The sequence below is a fragment of the Branchiostoma belcheri genome, unplaced genomic scaffold (genome assembly GCF_001625305.1).
Source record: "Branchiostoma belcheri isolate BF01 breed outbred unplaced genomic scaffold, Haploidv18h27 scaffold3, whole genome shotgun sequence".
Taxonomy (NCBI): Eukaryota; Metazoa; Chordata; class Leptocardii; order Amphioxiformes; family Branchiostomatidae; genus Branchiostoma; species Branchiostoma belcheri.
Window position 1 is genome coordinate 3414046 of NW_017803909.1, and position 21749 is coordinate 3435794.

The 21749-nt window shown below is 43.8% G+C and overlaps 1 protein-coding gene across 1 annotated transcript in view; it reads left to right on the forward strand.

Moving 5' to 3' along the window:
• The window catches only part of LOC109473447 (cysteine-rich venom protein-like), a 41532-nt gene that overhangs the window by 1561 nt on the left and 18222 nt on the right, over positions 1–21749 (forward strand). The window contains exon 2 of the mRNA XM_019773308.1: positions 14370–14609. Within this exon, the coding sequence (XP_019628867.1) occupies positions 14370–14609 (240 nt within the window). The remainder of the gene's footprint in view (positions 1–14369; positions 14610–21749) is intronic.

A 21749-nucleotide genomic window follows, 5' to 3' on the forward strand; every position in this document is an offset into this window, starting at 1 on the left:
TCCATATATAACAGTTAAGATTCACGCCAATACCAAGGCAGGATCGGGAAGGCGGGACGGTACCGTGAATTAGGATAAATGCCTGGTTTCCCCCAATTGCCCACAGTAGACCACATCTCATCAATTCAACGGTCGGTAAAGGCGGAACAAAACTCGCGATCCAATTTAGATCTATTTGCAGAATGGACCGCCCTATTAAGACGTATAAATTTCCAGCAGGCACAATGGCATCCCTACGTGATTACGTACTCCGTATCCCTGTAGGCAGCTGGTGCGCACTTGTCCCAGTACTTCCCGTGCGCTGGATAAATAATGGGATAAAAGACCCCGTGAGCGGGAAGAAAGGAGGTGTGGGGCTCGAGCATCCATCTGTCTAGGAAGGACTCTGGCAAACATCGGCGAGAAATCAATAGATCGAAAACCAAGGTGACTTCAGGAACTAGCAAGCTAGCGAGACTTCCCTTCATAAACGCCCCTGCGATACACAGAATCATAGTCTTCAGGAATTATACCTACTGGAATGAAATACAGCGAGGAAATCAATAAAAGAAACTCCACGGTATGTCAAAGTACACATCAAAGTGTAGGTTACGACAAATGGCAATTTCTAAACCATTTGCTTTGATCCCATCCGAAAGGAGTATTAGACAACATCTTGTATTGATTTTCGTTTTCCATATCGTTGACTGGATTGGCCTAGACGGAGAAGAATGGAGGAAAAACGATTTTTCTGTACGTGCCGACTACTAGTAGTGCAGTCACGGGCAAACCGTGCCCCGTTCACGACGAAAAAAAAAACTGCTTGAAACTGTCTTGTAAATGTGGATGTTTTCTGTACGGGCGGGGTATGTAGCCAGCATGACGCCGGTATCTCCAGTCACCGTGTGTGAACATGCGGGAATCTCCTGCTCAATTTGCGGCACTGCCGTACTAGCACTGCCGTGCACAGCGAGTGTGAATATTTCTGTTGCAAATGTTTGCTCTGTGGGGTATATAGCCAGCACGTCTCCAGTCAGAGTGAACATGCGGGAATCTCCTGTTCCCATTTGCGGCCCTGCCGTGCACAGCGAGTATGAATATCTCTGCCACACATCAGCACAGTGTCGACGTGACAGATGGCTGTTCAAGGTCCTGCGGAATAACTCAAATTAAGCACGCTCGCAGATTCCTCCAGCCGGAAGCTCATTTGTGAACTACCGCATACTCATTCTGTAAAGAACGCAACTCAGTAATTGTTAGTTTGGAACACTTCCAGAACGTGCGGCAACCAACTGAACTAACAGAAAGTTTTTTTTGGACGCCGCCAGGCTCGTATAGGCGTTTTTCATCGTGCCGTCCATCACTACTTTGCCACAGGGCGACTGAGATAAGATTGAAGCCCAGGGTTTTTCAGTGGCTGTTAGAAAACGCTGGCAAAGGGCATCATAGACTTTCTATGTGATTTTCAGAAAGATATTTCCCCACGGATTTATGTCAAACTCTTAACGGCCTAGAGTACCCTCCAGGTCCTATTATGTAACACGGTAAAGACCATTACGATAACGCACGATCAGAAAGGCTGCGCTCCAGGGCTTTGAAATAAAAACGAGGACCAGGAAAAGGCTTTAAAGTTAAAGTGTTTAAAGCATTTTGAATTTAACTGAAAGACCTTGCGGGAACTTCAGATCTGTGTCAGTAGGGAAACGTGCCTGTGAGACGTGCTCTGCACATGCCCAGAGAAAGTCAATGCCAAGGTTATCTCCGCTCAGCAGAGATCGTCTTGCCTGGGGAGATAGCGAACCATCGGTGGGAACACCGTTATCGCGGCTCTGTGATTGAGATGCGTTCATAGCATCTCCCAGGAGCGTGTTAAACGGCTGAGGTGTCGGAGTTTCTTGCAGCGAAGTCTTGAGATGGAGCTAGCCTCCTCCAGGCCTTTCTGCGGGAATACGGATCGTAGAATTCGGCAAAAGGAGGGTAAAGTTGGTCAGGGGTGTCCCGCCGCGGAAGGTTGTTTCTTTCCCTCTGAAGGCCTGTGTAATAAATGCGCGGCCAGTCAAACCCCAAGGCCGGCCAAACTCCCCTGGCAAATATTCTTCTACATATAGCCAGCGTACTTAGTCTGGTAGAGACTAAATTATAGGGGAACTAATATAGTATTTTGCAGCCGTGATCACTACCGCGCGTTGAGAAATCTGGATCTGAAATCTCGTACATGGTGTCTGGACTGACATACTAAACACTGCCCAGAGCTGTAACCATGACACATAGCAGAAACGACCACACCTTCTCTCCTGGTGAATTATTTCTTCAATTATACTGACTTCACGCTTTGAGCGCAGCAGAACCTAAAGCAGAGACACAGAGCAAAATGTGATGCAGAAGGTGATCACTCGGCGACCCCCCCGCTCCGTTCACATGACACTGGGGCTGATTTGGTCCCCTTTTTTGACCTGTACATTTATGACAATAGATAAAGCCATCATCACATTATCCACTGTTGTAAGGAACGCGTGGGAAAATTTGAGGTCGTCACTAGTTATGGCTAGAACTTGTTAGAAAACGTATATGTGACGAGTTTTAAGGTATCGGAACTCTGCCAACTTTTATGGCCACTCAGAAGTTTATAGGACGCACCATACAGCGGATAGGCGCAAGTGGCTAGGTCGGTGATTGTCGGTGATATAGCAGATCACAAGATGGACCGAATTCATTATTTCTGGTGCGGCTCAGGATCATTTCCTGTTGGTGACCTGAGGTCAACCTAGTTTTCTCGTGATTGGACTCTGACATGCCGTCCACCAGTCACTGACCCATCCACTCTTATAAGGATTAATCAAGTTTATTGCAAAGGACTTGTGAAGCGTACGATATACCTGGCTAAACAGCAAGTCAACGCCGTGAGAACCTGGACTTTTATACCTCAACAAAAGTACTGATATGTAACATTATATGGTAAACAGGAATACACTATAGGATACGCGCATATCTGGTTAGGGTTGTTTGAATTCTTTATAAATCTACAATTGGTGATAATTGTTTTCATTTCCATTGTGTGCGTGTATGTGTGTGTGTGTGTGTGTGTGTGTGTGTGTGTGTGTGTGTGTGTGTGTGTGTGTGCGCGTGTGCGTGCGTGTGTGTGTGCGTGCGTGTGTGTGTGTGCGTGCGTGCCTGCATGCGTGCGTGTGTGTGTGTGTGTGTGCGTGTGTATGCGTACGTGCGTGCATGTGTGTGTGTGTGTGCGCGCGCGCGCGCGCGTGCGTGCGTGTGTGTGTGGGGGGGATCACTGTTGGTAGAATGACCATGATTGGACACACCAAGTTTAAATATGTTGGAAAACCGCAGATCCCATCGGGCAGGTGTCGCAAGCACAGACGGAGGAGCAGCCATGTGGTTAATCAGACGTCGGCAGGCGATAACTGCGGTTACAAGACTGAGACAGGTGTTAAATCGACCGTGCAGGATGGATTCATTAAGATCATTGAAGAGCTTCACAAATACCATCGGTCATGTCAGATAAAGGATGAGTTAAGATGGCGAGTCTCCTTCACGGCAATGTAAACATTGATACATCGATCGGGCCAATTTCCGACTGAGTAGATGTGTACAGGACACAATAAAAACAAATACTGAATAAAATTACTTAGGTACTTACCGAGCAGCTAAAAGTTTACTCTCCAAGTAGAGGTTTGGGTTTTTGCGTGTTTTTTATGCTTTTTTTATCGTCTGTTTTTCTACTCGTATCTGGGTTGGCGTATAAAAGAAACCGGTGCAAAAAAGAAAGCAAGATAAAAAAGCCTAAAACATGAAGCCAAAAATAAACCAAAACCCAAACCTCTACTACAAGAGAGTATTACAAGTTGAGATACACAGTGCGTCGAGAGAGAGTGATATACCTCCTAAGTTGTAACATATTGTACTTGAATAAAGACTTCCATGGAAAACCGATTGCATATATGTATTAGGCAATGCAAAAGCTCTTAAGAGACGGGCGGCCTGCGTCTTGCCCACCCAATCATCCATCTTATGTCTTGAGCCAAGGTGAAGGCCGCTGAGACGGATGCAATTTTCTCAAGATGGAGCAAGTGATAGGGTCTGCTAGTGGATCGGAGTGCTAATGAAATAATAACTCGCTTCATCAGCTCCTGCCCCCCTCTCTCCGATGAACCTTCAACACCAGGTAATGAAATGTCTATCCAACTCTAGGGGATGAAAAACATCGTCGGATGAGTCATTATGCAATTTGCAGTAACCAAATACTAGTACATTCCATCTCTCAATCTCTCGATGAGCACATTTCAACAGAAAACGTAACTTCATTTATCCAAATACGTTCAGTTCAACTTTGTCTCAATTCGGACTGATTTCTGAACTTTCGACCTAATGACTGCAGCAACAGAATCTAGTTAAACAAGAATCAAAGATCTCATCTTTTCCCATAAGGAAACAGACCACCAGGAAATTGAAGTCAGGGACTGAGATAACCTTTTCTGTGACCTTTCTGGGACCTCTGACCTAACTTCCGGTCAGTGCATATGACGTGCCTAACACGTGGAAATAACTACGAAAATACAATAAGAAATACACAAACAGACACACCGAAAACAGGTAAAATACTAGTCATCTTTCCATATCCGGCAGATGATCATACGTTGCAGCAACACTCCATCATTTCTACCCACCCCTTGTCTCTAACCATACCGTCTTCTTCCTCGGAGATCTTCTCTAATTATCACACGCCTACCACACTACAGAAAGCAATTACAATCCAATTTTCTGCCGGTTATCTGTGATCCTATGACGAATATTTGATACTCTTTACGTCACGGAACCCAACACTCAACAATCCCCACATAATCCTCGACGTACAGCTACGTCCTCATCTGACATCTGCCAGCAGCATCTTTTTAATGAACAATATAGAAGAGACAACAAAAGAAGAGGTGCCGAGATGAAATAAGAATTGCAATATAATCTACAGAATAACCAAGTGTAGGCAATCTACCTAAAGCCGTAACCCTACCGAAAACGTAATCGTCACATCGCGAAAACGTGTCCATCAGTAGATCGTGAATGAAATGACAATCTGATTTGGTAGAACGTGCGGTACCTCTATATCATTAGCCTCTACCAGGCTTCGGGAGGCGGCTGGAAAGAGTAGAAATCGGCCAAATATAGAGAGATAACATGCCAGGGGAGTTGGTCCGGTAGAGAGAACTGTTTGCCGCACCTGGACCAACTCGCCTGGCATGTTATCTCTCTATTTGGCCGATTTCTACTCTATCCAGCCGCCTCCCGAAGCCTGGTAGAGGCTACCATATCATCATCACAGTGAAGGTTTGAAATAACGTCCCGAACAGATCGTCTCCCGTCCGTCTGACCCACTTTGACATCACGTAATTTAGCTTTCACAATCACCATGGCAACCGATAGACCTTATCAAGTCAACAGTCTCTCGGGCGCCGATCAATATGGCTGCCATTGTGCGACCTGTAGTTATGTGAAGTGCGGAGTCGTGTAAAGGGAAGCTTATTTGGTCAGTTGTGATCGATGTCTCGTTCAGTCTGCCCACTCCAGGCGGCCGAGCTGACCAGCGTTCTCCTTAATGTGACATTTGGGGATCCGAAACGTCTCCGACTAAAATAACTACAAACGGAATCAATCACTTCTATAACGTGGGACGTCCTTGCAATACGTGAGTGTGTCCAACTGGACCAACTGTTGAACACAGCTTCTTCTAAATTTCAGCTCCAAACAATGAATCTAGATTTATCTATATTGTATACCCGGGACCTAGTTATAGATCGCTATGGTCACTTCTCCCAAAATACGAAGGCCTACCAACAGAGTAGAGTTTTCAATATCCAGTCAGTACTGGAGTTGTCAAATAGATACCTGCAGTTCAAGAGGAAACCACTGGGCAGGAACTACGTACTTCACTCCGTAATTCATAAAGATCGCATTTATACCATCTTATGCTGAGGTCACATTTCCAAACCGGGGCCCGGCCGGGCTGTTTCGATTCAACAAAAAAATCCACAATTTATATCAAGAATATACGCAAATAGTTCTCATTATGAATTTTTTTCAACTTTTTTGTGCTTTGTTGTCTTTTAGAGTATACCTTTTGTTCCATAAGACTGCCCGTCGGGCCCCGGTTTGGAAATGTAACCTCAGCATAAGGTTATACTGATTACAAATCACCCTCCCACCCAGATTACCAACTTGCTGACAGATTGACATATCAACCAACTGACCAACCAGCCGCCCAAATAACATTACCGTCTGTATTCGGACGGGGTAATAACTGCTACCAGTCGTTTTCTATCAAAGTCTGAAATTTATACGTCACTCAACTGAGCAATTGAACGTTAACTGTGACAAAATTGCGTCCGCGTCTTGACGGTTTGCGGCTGTCTATGCAATTTCCCCCAATGTTGCACTTCGTCAACACAATTCCAATAAACGTTGTAACACACAACAGGCTTATATCTGTTATCTGAGATACACCGGTGGTATTACCGCTGATATTACCTGGCGACAGTTTAATACAGGAACTCGCTGTGGGATACTGTATGTTATTATCAAAGATGTGGCGAACAAATACTTCATATTCCTCTTGCTCTAGCCTAATCCTTCTGTTGATAAGAGTACATATGCGGTCTTTGTAGTAGCACGATTTTTGTGATTATTGGTTTGTAGTTCCGTTTTAACGCATAAACGCGATCGAGATGGATACGAAGTAAAATCAAAACCAGGAGATGTGTTAGACAAATTGACGCCAAAGTTTTCGGATGTCATCTATTTCTTTGGTAATTTTTCTTACCAGTGCACAATGGTTTCGTTAGTATAGGAATTGTACCTTCCTTCATATGTAGATGAATTTTGGACTAATTTGCACTTTGGTCGAATTTGTCGTTTTTCTTCTTTTTTTTCTGTTAAAGATGACGAGTTTTGTGATGAGTACCTTATGATAATATATTGCCCAGATCAGCGAACATTAATGAGCCAGAGAATGGCACCCTTAAGAATACATTTATCTCCCATCGGAAGCAGCGACATCGCCATAGAGCCAAACGCTCGCCATTACACAAAGCGGCCGTAAAAGTCCATCATCTCAGACATTTCTCTCGTTTTTATTTACAATTGTCCCAAATCCAGCAAGTTCTCAGATGAACAAGAGTCAAGACCGTGACATTTTTACCACCAACGCCTGATTTGCTGCTAATAAAGGCAATTTTATTTTTCAAAAATCCCCAGTTATTATATGCATTTTACGGTCCATCCGACGAAGTGTTCCATTTCGACTCCTTTTATCACCAGAAGACAGCAATATCCCGTTTCTGAACGCCAGCGCATGTCTTACAGAGTAAGGCTGTAGATCCAATCATCGTCTGTCCGTATTGTGTCGGATATCGGGCTCCACTGCTAGACGACCTGTACTGATGAGATGGGAAGATTTTACGTGCTTTAAAGTTACTTCATGCTCTCCAAACTTACGACGTTGACGTCGTTTATTAGCTCCCATTTCCTGTAGATAGATTAAAAGGTTCCATTTAGAACGTAAAACCGCGTTTACTGCTAATGAGGTAAACCAGATTTAGCCGGAAACGATGACCCATGGACGTTAGGGATGCGATGTTGGTCTCGTTACTTGTCTTGATAGAGTTTAAGTTAATCTCTTGGCTACTCCTAACTTTCAAGTACCCATATTTCACAGATGTGAAGACCGCCCACCAGAGGCAAATGTACCCTTGTGATACAGATACAAAGTTGGGAAAAACTTCTCTAGTTAGTACTGAGTCACTAACCAAGCAAGCAAGCAACTAACCAACAAACCAACCAACCAACCAAACAAGGAAGCAACCAACCAAGCAAGGAAGAAAGAAAGCAAGCAAGCAACCAAACAAGGTAGCAACCAAGGAAGCAACCAACCAACCAACCAACCAACCAACCAACCAACCAACCAACCAACCAACCAACCAACCAACCAACCAACCAACCAACCAACCAACCAAGCAAGGAAGCAACCAACCAACCAAGCAAGGTAGCAACCAACCAACCACTCACCCACCGACAATTCGTCAAGCACATGGTCACCCACATAGACCAAACCACTCATCATAGATGACCTCAGGTCCAAACCTGCAGGTCTGTTCAGTGTGTCTGGTGGAAGAATCGATAATTCTTGGTGGAAACTGATACAAAAGTAGCATCGCTAGCACGTTTGTGAAGATAACGACAATGGATTGGTTTTGGACTTCATAAGCCTGATACATCCTCAGTATAATATCGGGCAACGGCGTGAGAAAGTCGATGCTATCTTGTCTATACAGATTTATTGTTCTTTATCTCTTCATTTTTTTATCGGGTACTGCTAGAGATACTCTTGTTACCGTTTTTACTGAGGCAGAACTTTTTACATCAAACTGCCGGAAGGTCGAGATGGTCGTGAACAAAGAGATTTCCCATGGTCTGTATTGAATATTTTGTGCCCACCCCTTGGTCAGTGCCTACGCGTTTACCTGGAATTACCTCTGGTATTGAAGAGTAATGACTAGGTTTTTATGGCGTCTGGCCGCAGAGCGGATCCTGTAACCGCACATTCCCATTTAGTTTCCAGTGAAAGGCTATCATTGACAACACGGTCGTCCCTGGTGTAACTACCACCTGTAAACCCCGCATGACGAGCGGGGAAGAACCGGGGGAACTGTAACCGTAGCGCACCTCAGATTGCCGCGGCAGGGCGTACTGTGTAATATTCAACTACTACTTTTAGCATTGGCGCCTGATGTTGTTGGGAACCAGTGGGGGACTAAGCGTTCTGTGTGATTATGTTTGATTAATGGAAACACGCTTTAGCGGGCGTAAGCTAACACACACGCGCTCAAGCGCACTGAGGTACGGAAAATTCTTCGCCACCAAGCGAGTGTTATTTCTGTCAGCAAGTTATTCAAACCAACGCATACAAGGTCAAACTAGATCTCAATCTCGATGTGACGTATCCCCAAATAACCCCAGCTGGAGCAAAGTAGTTGAGACTATAGAGTCAAAAAGGAGAAGTAATGTATGATGAAAATTAAACTGTTCTCCAACTCAAGACTCGAAAATAACTCACCAGAAATTTTCGACTGAATCGCTCAGTCTTCATCAGCTTTATTACCCGAGTGCTGTGGCCACGTGAGTTTTACGTCAGCACTGGGTCAAAGTTCGTCGGAAGTCGGTACCGGCCCCCGTCCCGGTTGAGCGAAGGTTGGTATATGCCCTGATGTAAATGGATTCTTTCTCTCCTCTCGTTCTGTGTCCAAGATTTTAACCCCTTCAAATGATAAAGTGTGTCCCGGATTGACTCTATTATGTTGTGAAGCTTCAGAGGATTCATGCTAGAGAAGTAATTTCAATCCACATATTTTGACAGCACCACCGATGACATTCAGAACCCATGACCCGGATATGCTCTATCGACCGGACCCTCCTATTCTGGAGCACAACTATTGACCTAATGGCGAAGATATTGGTGTTTATGAGACTGCCAACTGCTGATGGCTCATCGTCCATTGACTCTCGCCGTTCGGTTGCCAGCCTTGGGTTTTAGCCAGGTTTGGACGTGATGGCTATCTAATTCTCATAGACCTATCTCCATCTAAGGCACACTTAGCCATGTCCATTTGCTCTGAATGCAATGGCTTAGGTGTTTTAGTCAGCACAAAGGGAAGGTGTTAAGACGCCATTTTTGATGCCGGCTAATGACACCTTTTTACATTACGTGTGTCAGGGGATTTGGTTCGTAGAATGAGGTATACGGTAACTGAACGTGGTAGACAGTGGTGCTTTGTTCTCGTCGTCTTAAGTCGATATGAATTGGTTGGATGCAAGTCAGAGACACTCTTCTGAATAGCACAAATGACATGCATTATCATTACGGGTTCTGGTTCAGTAGGGAAACAAAGCAGTAAAGTTATCTGTGTGGGACGTGAATTAACTCGAAATGTTCCGTAGCATCTGCACAGCACAGCCTGTCACGCAAAACTGCTGCCCTCATCAACATGACATATGTTTAGACACTCACCACAGAAGGGCCATCGGGAACTAAGTACTTCTCTCTTCACGTTAAGAGCCAGCTCTTTGCATTTGATGAGACAGGCGGTGTCTTTGTGGGTTACACATCTGACTGAAGTCTGTTTTGACAAAATGGTGATGAACAAGCTCTTCTGTACCAATGTTTACCATTGAGCTCGTCCAACAGCCTGGATTGCCCACGGTTGTAAACTTCTTCAGCGTCTCTACTTCCTCACGCTACCAAAGATATCAATGTCATTAAACAGCGGAACAGCTACCTTACAGAGCTTTGAAGAAGTGTTTCCGTCTGCTTGTCTTGAAGAGCTCGGCTTCAAAGCGCGCGGATGAAGAACTTGGCGTGCATCTAAACGCGGAGAGATCGATGCTCCCGCACTAATGGCTTCATCGGGAGTTAGTCATCAAATCCTGTTTAAAATAAAAGCTTCAAGGGGATTGGACAAAGACCTCCAGGAGTCAATAGATTTTCACTACAACAGACACAATGAAGGTAATTTTCGTCTGGTGGACCGGTGGACCTCCCTGTTAGACAAATTCGCCGAAGTATAAGGGAGTCTGTGGTGCTAATATCTGCTACTACTAACAGAGGGCATTCGGCATGTAAGAAGCATTTCTAAGTACCACTCTAGAGTGTGATACGGAGTTTCTATACAGCACGGTTTCCACATGTTCCTGAGAGTACCCTACTAGGGTTTAGTGTATGCGTCTGTCCGTATGTAGACCCTCCTGCATCCCCTACAGTCGGTCAGTCGTGGCTCCAGTCACAACCCTTCCACCCGGGTATCCAACTGCTTTCATAGTCAAACCGATGGAAGTTGAAACCTCTTCTTTTGATCCGTAGATGCCACTGTAGCACGACTGTGTGTATCTCCACAATATTACAGGCGCCAAGACGTTTTCTTCACAGATTTTGAGTCCGTGCCAAGAGAGTCCGGCTACTGCTGCCAGGGCTGTCAGAGTCTGACGTGAGGAGATGGAAGAATGCTACACCTTTTTTCTTGGCGCTTGAAATTGGCATTTTAAAACTGAATCACTGAGTTATACCTAAGTGATGTGGTTTCTTCTTCCTGGAAGTGAGATGCCCTTCTCGGTCAGATTTATTCTGAACACGTCTGACCAGATCCCGTCAGGTCCCTCTGTCTGTGCAGTCAGGCGTTCTGGTCCGGATGTTCTGATCCAATATCCCTGCTACACCTACTGTCTAACGGCTACTTTCGATTAGAGCCCATGAACGGGAATTAGTCACACAGCTCAGCAAATTCGCCACATAATGGAGCATGCATCATCGTCAGTCGATAGATCTGGGCTAAGAGAATGTTAAAGGAGCTCTACATGCTCTAACGCACGCTCCCAGTAAAAGTGTTAAAGGAAGACTAGTACTTTTAAATGTTTGCTAGTCAAGAATGAGCGGATGAAAACTCTCTCTGCGTGTAAATCTTACTGTTCCCACAGATTGACACATTTGTATGATATGAGGAGGAGAGTTGATATGCGCACGCCAGTCAAGAGGCTAGAATACAATGAAATACATTTCTCAAGAATGGTAAAACAGACGGCCCGTGGCATGAGCTCTTTTTCTACTCTGGGCAATCCTTGATTTGTAAAAAAAAAGTGTATACATACGACATGTAAAAGTAGCTCAGATTTTTGTTCCTCATGGCCATCACCACTTATTGCTTTCAGTTAGTGGTAAAACTACTTACAACAACAACACTAAGTTTCTTTATGGTCCTTCAGCGAAGGGCACGACATCTAACTGTCCATAGCGATCAGACTTTTTTAAACGGCGTCCTATAAAAGACGATGTAGTTAATAATGTCAGTGGTGACAAGAGGACTTTTTAAAAACTAAAATTCTCCTAAATGACACTAAAGCAATCGTTTTATGGCCAGAAAATACATGTCAAGTTGTTTCCTATATATCCCATTTCTAAGTTACAGACATAACCGCTTGGACGTACCTAGCTTTATTTCAGTGCCACCATTGCTCGTATAAACCTCTGTAGTCATAAAACTGAAAAGAGCAGACGATTCGCATCAGTTAGCGCCCGTTCGATTCAATGACTCCGCAGTATTGGGGTCGAGATTAAATCATTCCGAATCGTACAAAGAACCACTGTCAGAGTGCCGCTGGTAACTAGGTCGTAAAATGAAACACCAACCTTAAAGTGAAGTGTTGATAGCGTGGTGAAAGGATCATAAACGGGCACGGATACGCGTAACTCTTCATGCCATGGGCATGTCAAGAACTTGCGATTTTGTGACTCGTATAGGACTGTGGCTTCAATATGGCGCTTTACAGCAAAAGTGTTTTACGGGTACTGTGTCTTCCACACAGCTTTTACAACAGGCTTGTATTATATTGGGTGCAATGACACGACCATACTCACTGAGGTTTCAACAGAGCTCGCTGTACATCATTCGGGTCAGGTTGAACACTATGTATAGTTGAACGTCAATGTATAGTGCCAGACACTAGATTTGACTAGATGCATTTTGTTTCCTAATCCTGAATCCGGTATCTCAACACGATACAGTACAGGTTTTACATCAAATCTTGTCACACTACGTAAGACTACAAAGGTAACATTTGCAAAGCAAATGCATAATGTTTACCTTCGCATATGGTCTGCTCTATTGATTCTTACTCAGATACATTCATATATATATGGTCAGAAAGGAGTATAAATCCCCCCTACTATAAAATTGCAACATTATAAAATCCAACACAAGTTACCATGGTGAGAGACGTCAACAAATCAGGTCATTGGCCAGGTCAGAGGTCAGTGTTTGGAACGGAAGAAGAGGAAACGTAGCAAAAACAATATGTTTTCCTCTGGTAAACATAATAAAGGGAGAGCGTATATGAGATAGCACGATAATGCCTCACGTATGCTGCTGACACACGGGTCACAGACGTGTTCTCCTGGGAGCACGCTACAGCTAGTCTCTGAGTAGATGTAATGATTGGGGCGCCATTCATCATTTGACAAAATGAAGACTGGAAAGAAATATTTTCTATTCATTAGGTTTGGACGTTTGCAAGAAGCTATTTATCTCTGTTGTCCTGTACAATAGCAGTTTCCCCTGCGCAGTTCATAGGAAGAATAACCACATGAGGGCACGGTATCAGCTCAATGCGTATCAAAACGCAGCAAAAGCGTTATTGATGTCCAGGCGTTTTTACAGGCGCTCCAGACATCGATTTTCCCATATTTCCCACATTATTGAAGGCCAGTTTCAACGCCAGAAATCGGGCTTTCGTTATGATAGCCGCTAACTCAGATCTGAGCTATTCTGGAGTGATTATCGAACGGCACTATTGATTGTGGGGCATATTTTTTTCTTTTATAATTACTAGATGTCATTGATTACGAAAATACGTAAGATACAATTGTAAAATACGAAATTAGATATAGTGATTAAATCTTCATTAAGTGAACCAGTAAAATGTTAAGACACCTAGCGTTTATAAAATAAATACATTAGATATAGTGATTAAATCTTCATTAAGTGAACCAGTAAAATGTTAAGACACCTAGCGTTTATAGAATAAATACATTTGATATAGTGATTAAATCTTTATTAAGTGAACCAGTAAAATGTTAAGACGTCTAGCGCTTCGGGTAGCCTACCTCAAACGCCGAGGGATGAATAAAGAATATCTGGAAATCTTATTCCGTCTACTCTGTACCTCTAGGACTGGCTGATTTATGTAGCCCAGATGGGGAGTGTTGGTGTGGGACTAACGTGGAGTGGGAAAATAATAGATTTCAATCGAGAGTGTTTGTGTGAGATTGAAAGGCTGTATAATGAAAGCTTCAGGCGGCCCAATCCCCGTTCTTCAGGTGTGTAAATCATCATGACTCCTTCTCAGCTCAAAACATGAGGGGATTATAAACTACCGACGATGTGTCTTTTTGTTTTGTTCTTAAACTAAGCATAATCTTAGCTTAGCAAAATATTGATGGGCGAATCCTTATCTTGCCATGTTATTACCTAGGCTTGAGGCACTGTACATATGATTCTTGTCAAGAGTTATAAAGTTTGTAAACACAGTCGAAGATCGAAGTTGGATAAGAACAATTAACCCTTTCAGTTCTGTGTGTGCTACACACAATGATTCTTGTCAAAAGCTATAAATCACAAACATAAAGCGCACATGATTGAAGGATGACATCAGTCAGTCCTTACTTTTCTGTATCTACTACCGTATTTTTAAAGCAGTGTTTAGACTTTCATTATATTCATCCCAATTAAGCTAATTCTGTTTCATGACTCATACACCCATCTCTTTTCTCTGTCTGTGTTCAGAAGTGGCATGACGAGCTGGCGGCCATGTCGCAGGCCTGGGCGGACCATTGTGAGTTTGAGCACGGCCAGGTGGACGTGGAGTCGCCGCCGTACGGGCAGATCGGGCAGAACCTGTGGAAGGGCTCCCCCAGGATGTCCCGCAGCCCGCAGCCCATCCAGGACTGGTACAACGAGGTGCTGGACTACCACTTCGACACCCTCACGTGTAACGAGGGTCGGGAGTGCGGACACTATACACAGGTACGGAACGGTAACTGTGGTCATGTACGAGTAGTAATGATCAGTCCAATAGAAAAGAAACGTATATCCATTTGTTTGAATCTGTTCGAAGAAACTCAGCAAGGAAATGCTGGCAAATTGCCTCTTGTTTTCTTCCACATTCTACCACTCCTCCATCTAAACGGTACCTGTTTCCCCCCGGGGTGGAAACCAGGACCTTCGTACTTATACACAAATGGATTGTCTCATATCCTGGAGCATGCGGCTTAGCTGCAGCATCTCTAAGATGACCCACCAGGCACCCCGAAGCGCCTGGAAGTGTCTCAAGAATCCATGTAATCCTTGGTCGATCCATCTCGAAATAGTTCTTAAGCCTCCTGATGCCCTAAGCGCTGTTCCCTCTCCGCTGTGTTCTCCAAAAGCACTTACTACAGTTTCCTGCCGGCACGCAAGTTCAGTATCTTTGGGAAAAGTCAACAGAACGTTACCGGGGACTCTAAAGTTGTCTCCTATTCTCAAATGGTTCCAAACGATCAAAGCTGCCTCTTGTACATGAAGTGTTTACCATGTACCACTTTGACCGAGCCAATGGTCACATGGTCGTCTCTGAATAAAACCGAATGCAAACCCTACAAGTTACAACGCCGGTAGCAAAATGCTAAGTTTGTACCATGCATTACGTCTAGGGCTTTTCTGTTAGCCTCTACCAGGCTTCAGGAGACGGTCAAATAGAGAGATAACACGCCAAGGGAGTTGGTCCACTAGAAAGAACATTTTGCCGCACCCTCAGCATGTTATCTCTCTATTTGCCTGATTTCTACACTTTCCAGCCGTCTCCCGAAGCCTGGTAGAGGCTATTTCGTCGGAACCAGCGAATGGATCACACATTGTTGTTTCTTACGATTCCCACGCTTCAGGCTTATTCGTTATATCGTATAACTTCTGGTTAGATCATCACACGAACCGTCTATCTTGGATGACCGCAAGTCTTTTCTCCTGAAAAGTTGCCAGCAACAATCCATCACCAACTCAAGTGCTTTCATTTCGCACATTGCACATTAGTGGCGAATGGCAGGGAAACGGCACCAATCAGAAAGCGAACACGCAAGCAATATCAAACCGCGTACTAGACCAGATCAGTCAAGAGACAATGTATACCCCTGAGGGACTATTATGGTTCTCCCTGAAATCCGTATTTGTAGCAAACGGGACGCCCTTCCGCTATAATGTGTGGCTCATTATCATTTACAGAAATTAGACACATTCATTCAGTACGTAGTGTCAGCGACCTTTCCGAGGCACAATTGCCGTCTTTACAAGCAACCTAGGAACATGCTATTCACTGGTTACACATAATCTTACAATCTCCTGCTCTTTCCAGGGTTCATAATTACCCTGGTATGGAAGATTTGCCGGCTAAAACAGCTATCTTCAAGGGAATATCACGAGCATGCTGATCCAAGCAGATCCTAGGGTGGCAAAAAGACAGTATCAAATTGGCCAGGCAGTATCCATTGACCAGAGAGAGTCCACGTGCGACCCAAGGTGGGGGTAGCGACAAAAAAAAGGGCCATATATAAAAAGCTAAAAAAGCTAACGATATTCCCACCATCAACCTCTGCCTGGAGAGTAGCTGTTACCACCTAAGACGGGTACGTACCTACAAGGCTAAGCCGACATGCTATGCTTCTCTAACCATTCCTTTCAGGCTAGTCGCACGGAAAGGCGTGTGGTGTTACCGTGTAATACCGAGATGTTTGCAATTCACCTTCTAGTTTGAATTGGCATCGTCCTCCGAAACCACGTTTGAAATAGAAAGTAGGTGCTGGATAAAGAACCTGCAAATAACCTGAAGATAGGAGATCGTGACTTGAGTGCGTTAACACTGGTCCATGGTGTCGAGACTGCTAACAGGCTATAAAACGACGAGCTGTGGTTTGACGTCTGGCAATTATGCGTGAATATACGACTTTACAGAACTCCCCAGCCAGCTTTCTAAAGCAATATTACTGGTGGGGATTTCCACCATTGCCTAGCCGTATAATAAAGATAGTGACTTACAAGACTGGAGCTGTGCTGATACGTTTCTGTAGCATTGGCACTCGGTGATTATTGCTTCTGCAATATAAAAGTATATACAAATAGCAGTCGTAACGTTTAGCTGGGGAGAACGTGTCGGTGTGAAAATGTCACAACCGAAACCATATCTCACATGGCAGGAGCGTTTTCCACTTTCAAAGCGTTTTCATGACGGCTTTTCATTATAATTCCTAATCGTCAAATAATTTTCAAACCGCTTTCAATTAGTTTATACTGTCATTCGTTTCAGGACATTTCTGGTTTTGCTCTTACTTGGTAAAGTTATGGGATGGTTGTCAAGTTGTATGCCGCTGTGCTTAGAATGTATATATTAACCCTCTTCGAATATGAAATATTTATAATCTGCTCAAAACGCATTCATTAATATGCGTACTTGGAAAGTCTTGGTTGGGGTGTGGTGATTGAGCTACAATTTAATTCACGACCATGTGACGAATTTCTCCCCAGAGTTAGGCAAGCAGATTAGACTGTTCGTCTTCTGTAAATGACTGAGAGTAACTGCTCGCAAAGTCTGATGAAAGTTCCCATCCACTCTAAGTCTGTGTGGCTTCGTACTGCTGGGCTTCTTCGAAGACGTAGAAGCGGCTGGGAATTAAAGTAGAGAGCTCATCGTTCAAAGTCTCCTCCTGGCAGACACTACTTGTGCGCGCGTACACTGAATACCAAGTACGAACGATGTATTCTACAGGGCGCCATCTTTCACACAGTTCTGAACTGTTCGCGATTACTCTTCTCCCTACCTATCTCTACTTGTCACTTATCAAGAATACATTATTCCTGGTATCTCTCATTGTTCATACGGCGCACAAGCACCCGCGCTGTAAACTTGATAGCCTTTGGCGAGGCCATGGATACAGGGAACCATAAAGGTTTTTACGCCGATGTGAATCTAAGCTCTTGAAGTCGTCCTCACTCGTATCTGTAGTAACGTATTGCAATGTGGTTATGCGATGCTGTCCTAGTGTGTGTGTCTAGATGATGCATAGACTTTCGGCGGCAGAGAAATAGGGCGACAAGTTTGTTCAAGACTCTAACTATCAGTGAAGAAGACAACAAATGGCTAAGTTTTGTCTCAAAGTTCAACTAGGTTCTTTCAAAATGCAGCCGCGGAGCCACTTTTGACATCAGAACCCGAGCGCCAGATTAGACTGGCCCCGGGGTCATCCCATGGTAATGTCTACTTCTGAAGCTGTAACAAGTTTCCTGCTAGAAGTATCGATAGAACTACAAGATGAGATCTACAAGTTGACGTTCGATATCGGAACAACCATTCCCCTCGTTTGTTCATCGGAGTCCATCCGTCAGACACGTCAGAAGTAGATCCAATAACGAGACCTCTGCTCGGCCGATGGCCGTGGGATTTGGAGTGGCGCCTGGCCGGGGAAGTGTGAAACATCCAGCAAGAAGTGTTCGCTGATGTGAAATCAATTCGTCCTGCGCAATCAGCTGGATGATAAGTGATCCTGGTCGGAACTCGCTCTTGACGTTCCAGACTAGGTAACAGATGGCATCCCTAGCCTGCTAACATTTCAACACTCATGATGTAGAATTCTAACATCCAACGGAGCTTGAGGACAACGTTGCCTTCAAAGCTGCTTTTTTATCTATTGCCTTCACTGCGTACTATCTAAAGAAAAGGTTATCCCTTATGCAACAAAATACCATGATTCTGGTCGGAACTCACTCTTGACATTCCGGGCTAGGTAACAGATGGCATCCCTAGCCTTCTAACATTTCAGCATCCCTGCTAACATTTCAGCATCCCTGCTAACATTTCAACACTCATGATGTAGAATTCTGAATATCCGATGGAGCTTGAGGACAACATTGCCTTTACAGCTGATTTTTTATCTATTGCCTTCACTGCGTACTATTCAAAAAAAGGTTATCCCTTATGCAACAAAATACCATGATTCTGGTCGGAACTCACTCTTGACATTCCGGGCTAGGTAACAGATGGCATCCCTAGCCTTCTAACATTTCAGCATCTCTGCTAACATTTCAGCATCTCTGCTAACATTTCAGCATCTCTGCTAACATTTCAGCATCTCTGCTAACATTTCAGCATCTCTGCTAACATTTCAGCATCTCTGCTAACATTTCAGCATCTCTGCTAACATTTCAGCATCTCCGCTAACATTTCAGCATCTCTGCTAACATTTCAGCATCCCTGCTACCATTTCAGCACTCATGATGTAGAATTCCAACATCCAACGGAGCTTGAGGACAACATTGCCCTCACAGTTGCTTTTGCCCTATTGCCTTCACTGCGTACTATCTAAGCAAAGGTTATCCGTTATGCAACAAAATACCACATTTTCTTACTAGGCAGCTAGATCATGAGTTCCATTAACGTGGGGACAGCATATGCCACCAGATTACTTATTCCTTGAGTAATATTTCCTTTCTTTGGTTTTCCTACTGGGTTTGCGACAAAGTACCTTAGGCGTGGAAAGTATGATGAAACATCAACACAGTCGTAAGTTGTAATCCCGCTGTCTCCTTAAGTATTACCACGATTAAGCTCTAATCTAACCATCAGTCATGAATTCTCCTGCTTCACATAGCAATCATCACATCTCAAGCTAGACATTTCCATTTAATGACCGTAGTTCTTCCGTAACCGACGTTGTGTCAGATAAATCTTCCGAAGCCTAAACGGCGGCAACATGTCTCTGCTCTAACTGAGAGTTCGCCGGTGTGCATGACGCGTGAAGTGACGTGAAATTAGAAACCTCTTATCGCTGCCATAGAAAAAATGATAAGTGCATTGAAAGAGAATCTGGCGTTGGGGAAAAGCGTTGAAAGATAATTTGGAAAAATCACAAGTGCGTTGAGGTAGAATATTGCATGCTTTTTCCTGCAATGCCAATCTACACACAACGACACGGCTATGATCACACCTATAAAGCTCTTATCAAAGGATTGCAGGCAAGCCTTGGTGCAATATAGAAAGACGATAAGGGTATACTTTTCTAACAAATACGAAGAAAGTTCAGGTTATGCACATCAACAGCCAAGTGAATTCTAATTTTGAAAAGGGATCTCACGTACGTGGAGCTATGTGCTATAAGAGGGCTTCCAAGTTGAACTGTAAGATGACTTCCAAGTTGGATTGAGCGAGGGAAAGGGAAAATGCATGGAAAAGGGAACTCCCAGAAACTCCCTTTCAGTTCCAGAACAAGACGCTAGGGGGACAAATCCACACCACTTATTCCTAACAGGAAATGCTATCTGTCACCAAAAAGTCAAGACCATGTCATGTTCAATACAAAAGATATGAAAACCGGAAGTTCTGCTGCAGTATCAAGGTCAGCCACCAGAAGGACCATATTTGACCTTGACTATTATCTTCCTACGACCTACCAAACATACCAAATATCATCACAATCCATAAAGGCGTTCTGATGTTATGATGACTACAAATGTGCGGAAACAAATACACAGACCAAAACAATACCTCCATTTTTCATTGAGGTAATAATACTATTCCTCACCGTAACTTTTAAGTTACTTTCTGGTACCATTCAATCATAACTGCTGCCAAACTCATAGCATATTTGGTTTTATAAACCATGATGGTATTTTAAGTTTACGGCCTCTTCATGCGCACACCTTGTAAAATTGTAAAACAGCTTAGTGCCTTGAGCATCATAGCTCTGTAACACCGTGCATACGTCAATCGTGCACTTTTATTTCATAGTCTACAGCAGTACGACAGTAAATTACAATGAAATCTATGATCCAACTGCAGTATTTATCTGCGGCAGTTGTTTCATTTTAATTCAAATAAAACAATAAGATAGCAAGATACTGTTGTGTTATTATTGCTATCGATGCATAATACGATAACGTCTGACACCATAAAGAATGTGGATCCATTTGCAGTGATATGAATGCCATGTTTCATGTCATTATGATCATATTGCTCATTACAGCAATTCGGCTGAAAGATAATTCTAATTCATATGTCTTGTATTCATTTGTGATATTAGCAGATAATTGGCGAGAACACTGGCAGTGGGGCTCGTTGATATGCCCCCCACATGAACATTCGAGAGTGTGGAAAATATGTTTTTAATATACAGGCTGTGCGGCCGTATTGGCAACAAAATCCGCCACATCAGTCACAATCGACCAGTGTGAGTCTGAGTTGAGCCCTCTCGGTGCGGGATCAATGCTGTACATCCTGCGCGGTACTGTAACTCTACTGCCAACAGTCGGCTTTGATGATGTTATTCCTTTGGAGGGTCATGCGAGGGTCGGAAAACAACAGTGGGGTGAAGGATGGCCCGCTCAAACTTGTGCAATATTTGTTCTCCCTGCCGCACGTCTCACAGCACGAAAGCAGATATTTGAGCAAACTTTCCGCAATATGTAAAGAAGTATTAAAGGTGTGAAATATTTCAGTAGATTTTACGACTTCGTAAAAGCCGCTGAAAGGCAAATTCTGCCTTTCGGTCACCTTTCAGTGAGCTTAAACAACGTAAATATATTTCATATATTGACCAAATCCGCAAATATATGTGGGGATATTTGCGGAATATTGTCTTATGGTCCAGTTGTAAGGATCGTAAAGTTCAATGTTCCACCTCAAGTTTCGGAACATGCGCAGGTTCATTTTATTCTTGTCATGAGTGTTGGGGAACAGCCCCGAGCTGAAACAGCCTGCAGAAGTGTCTGTGCGGTCATAATTCCCGTCTTTCCCAGTTCAACATGTGAGCTATGCCGCGTATGACAGATTTTCATGATAGCATCTTGAATAATGATGCCCATCACCATCTGCACAAGCATTAAGCCCAGCGCCTGTTGTCCATCATTGGACATTTTGAACCCAATCAATGTCAAAGCGATACTTTTAAAAGGGGATTTCGGTTGGGGTTTTGCAGGATGATCTCCATCAATGTCTGGAAATGCCCTAACCCCGGTCCATTTTTTGGTCGATTTGAACCCCGAAGCCATCATTCAGTTCTTTGAATATATCTGGTGCCTGCACTGTAATCTTACCAGGATGCTTTGTCAAAGCCTAGTCATGAAGTCTGATACCCTCTTCTCCAAAGA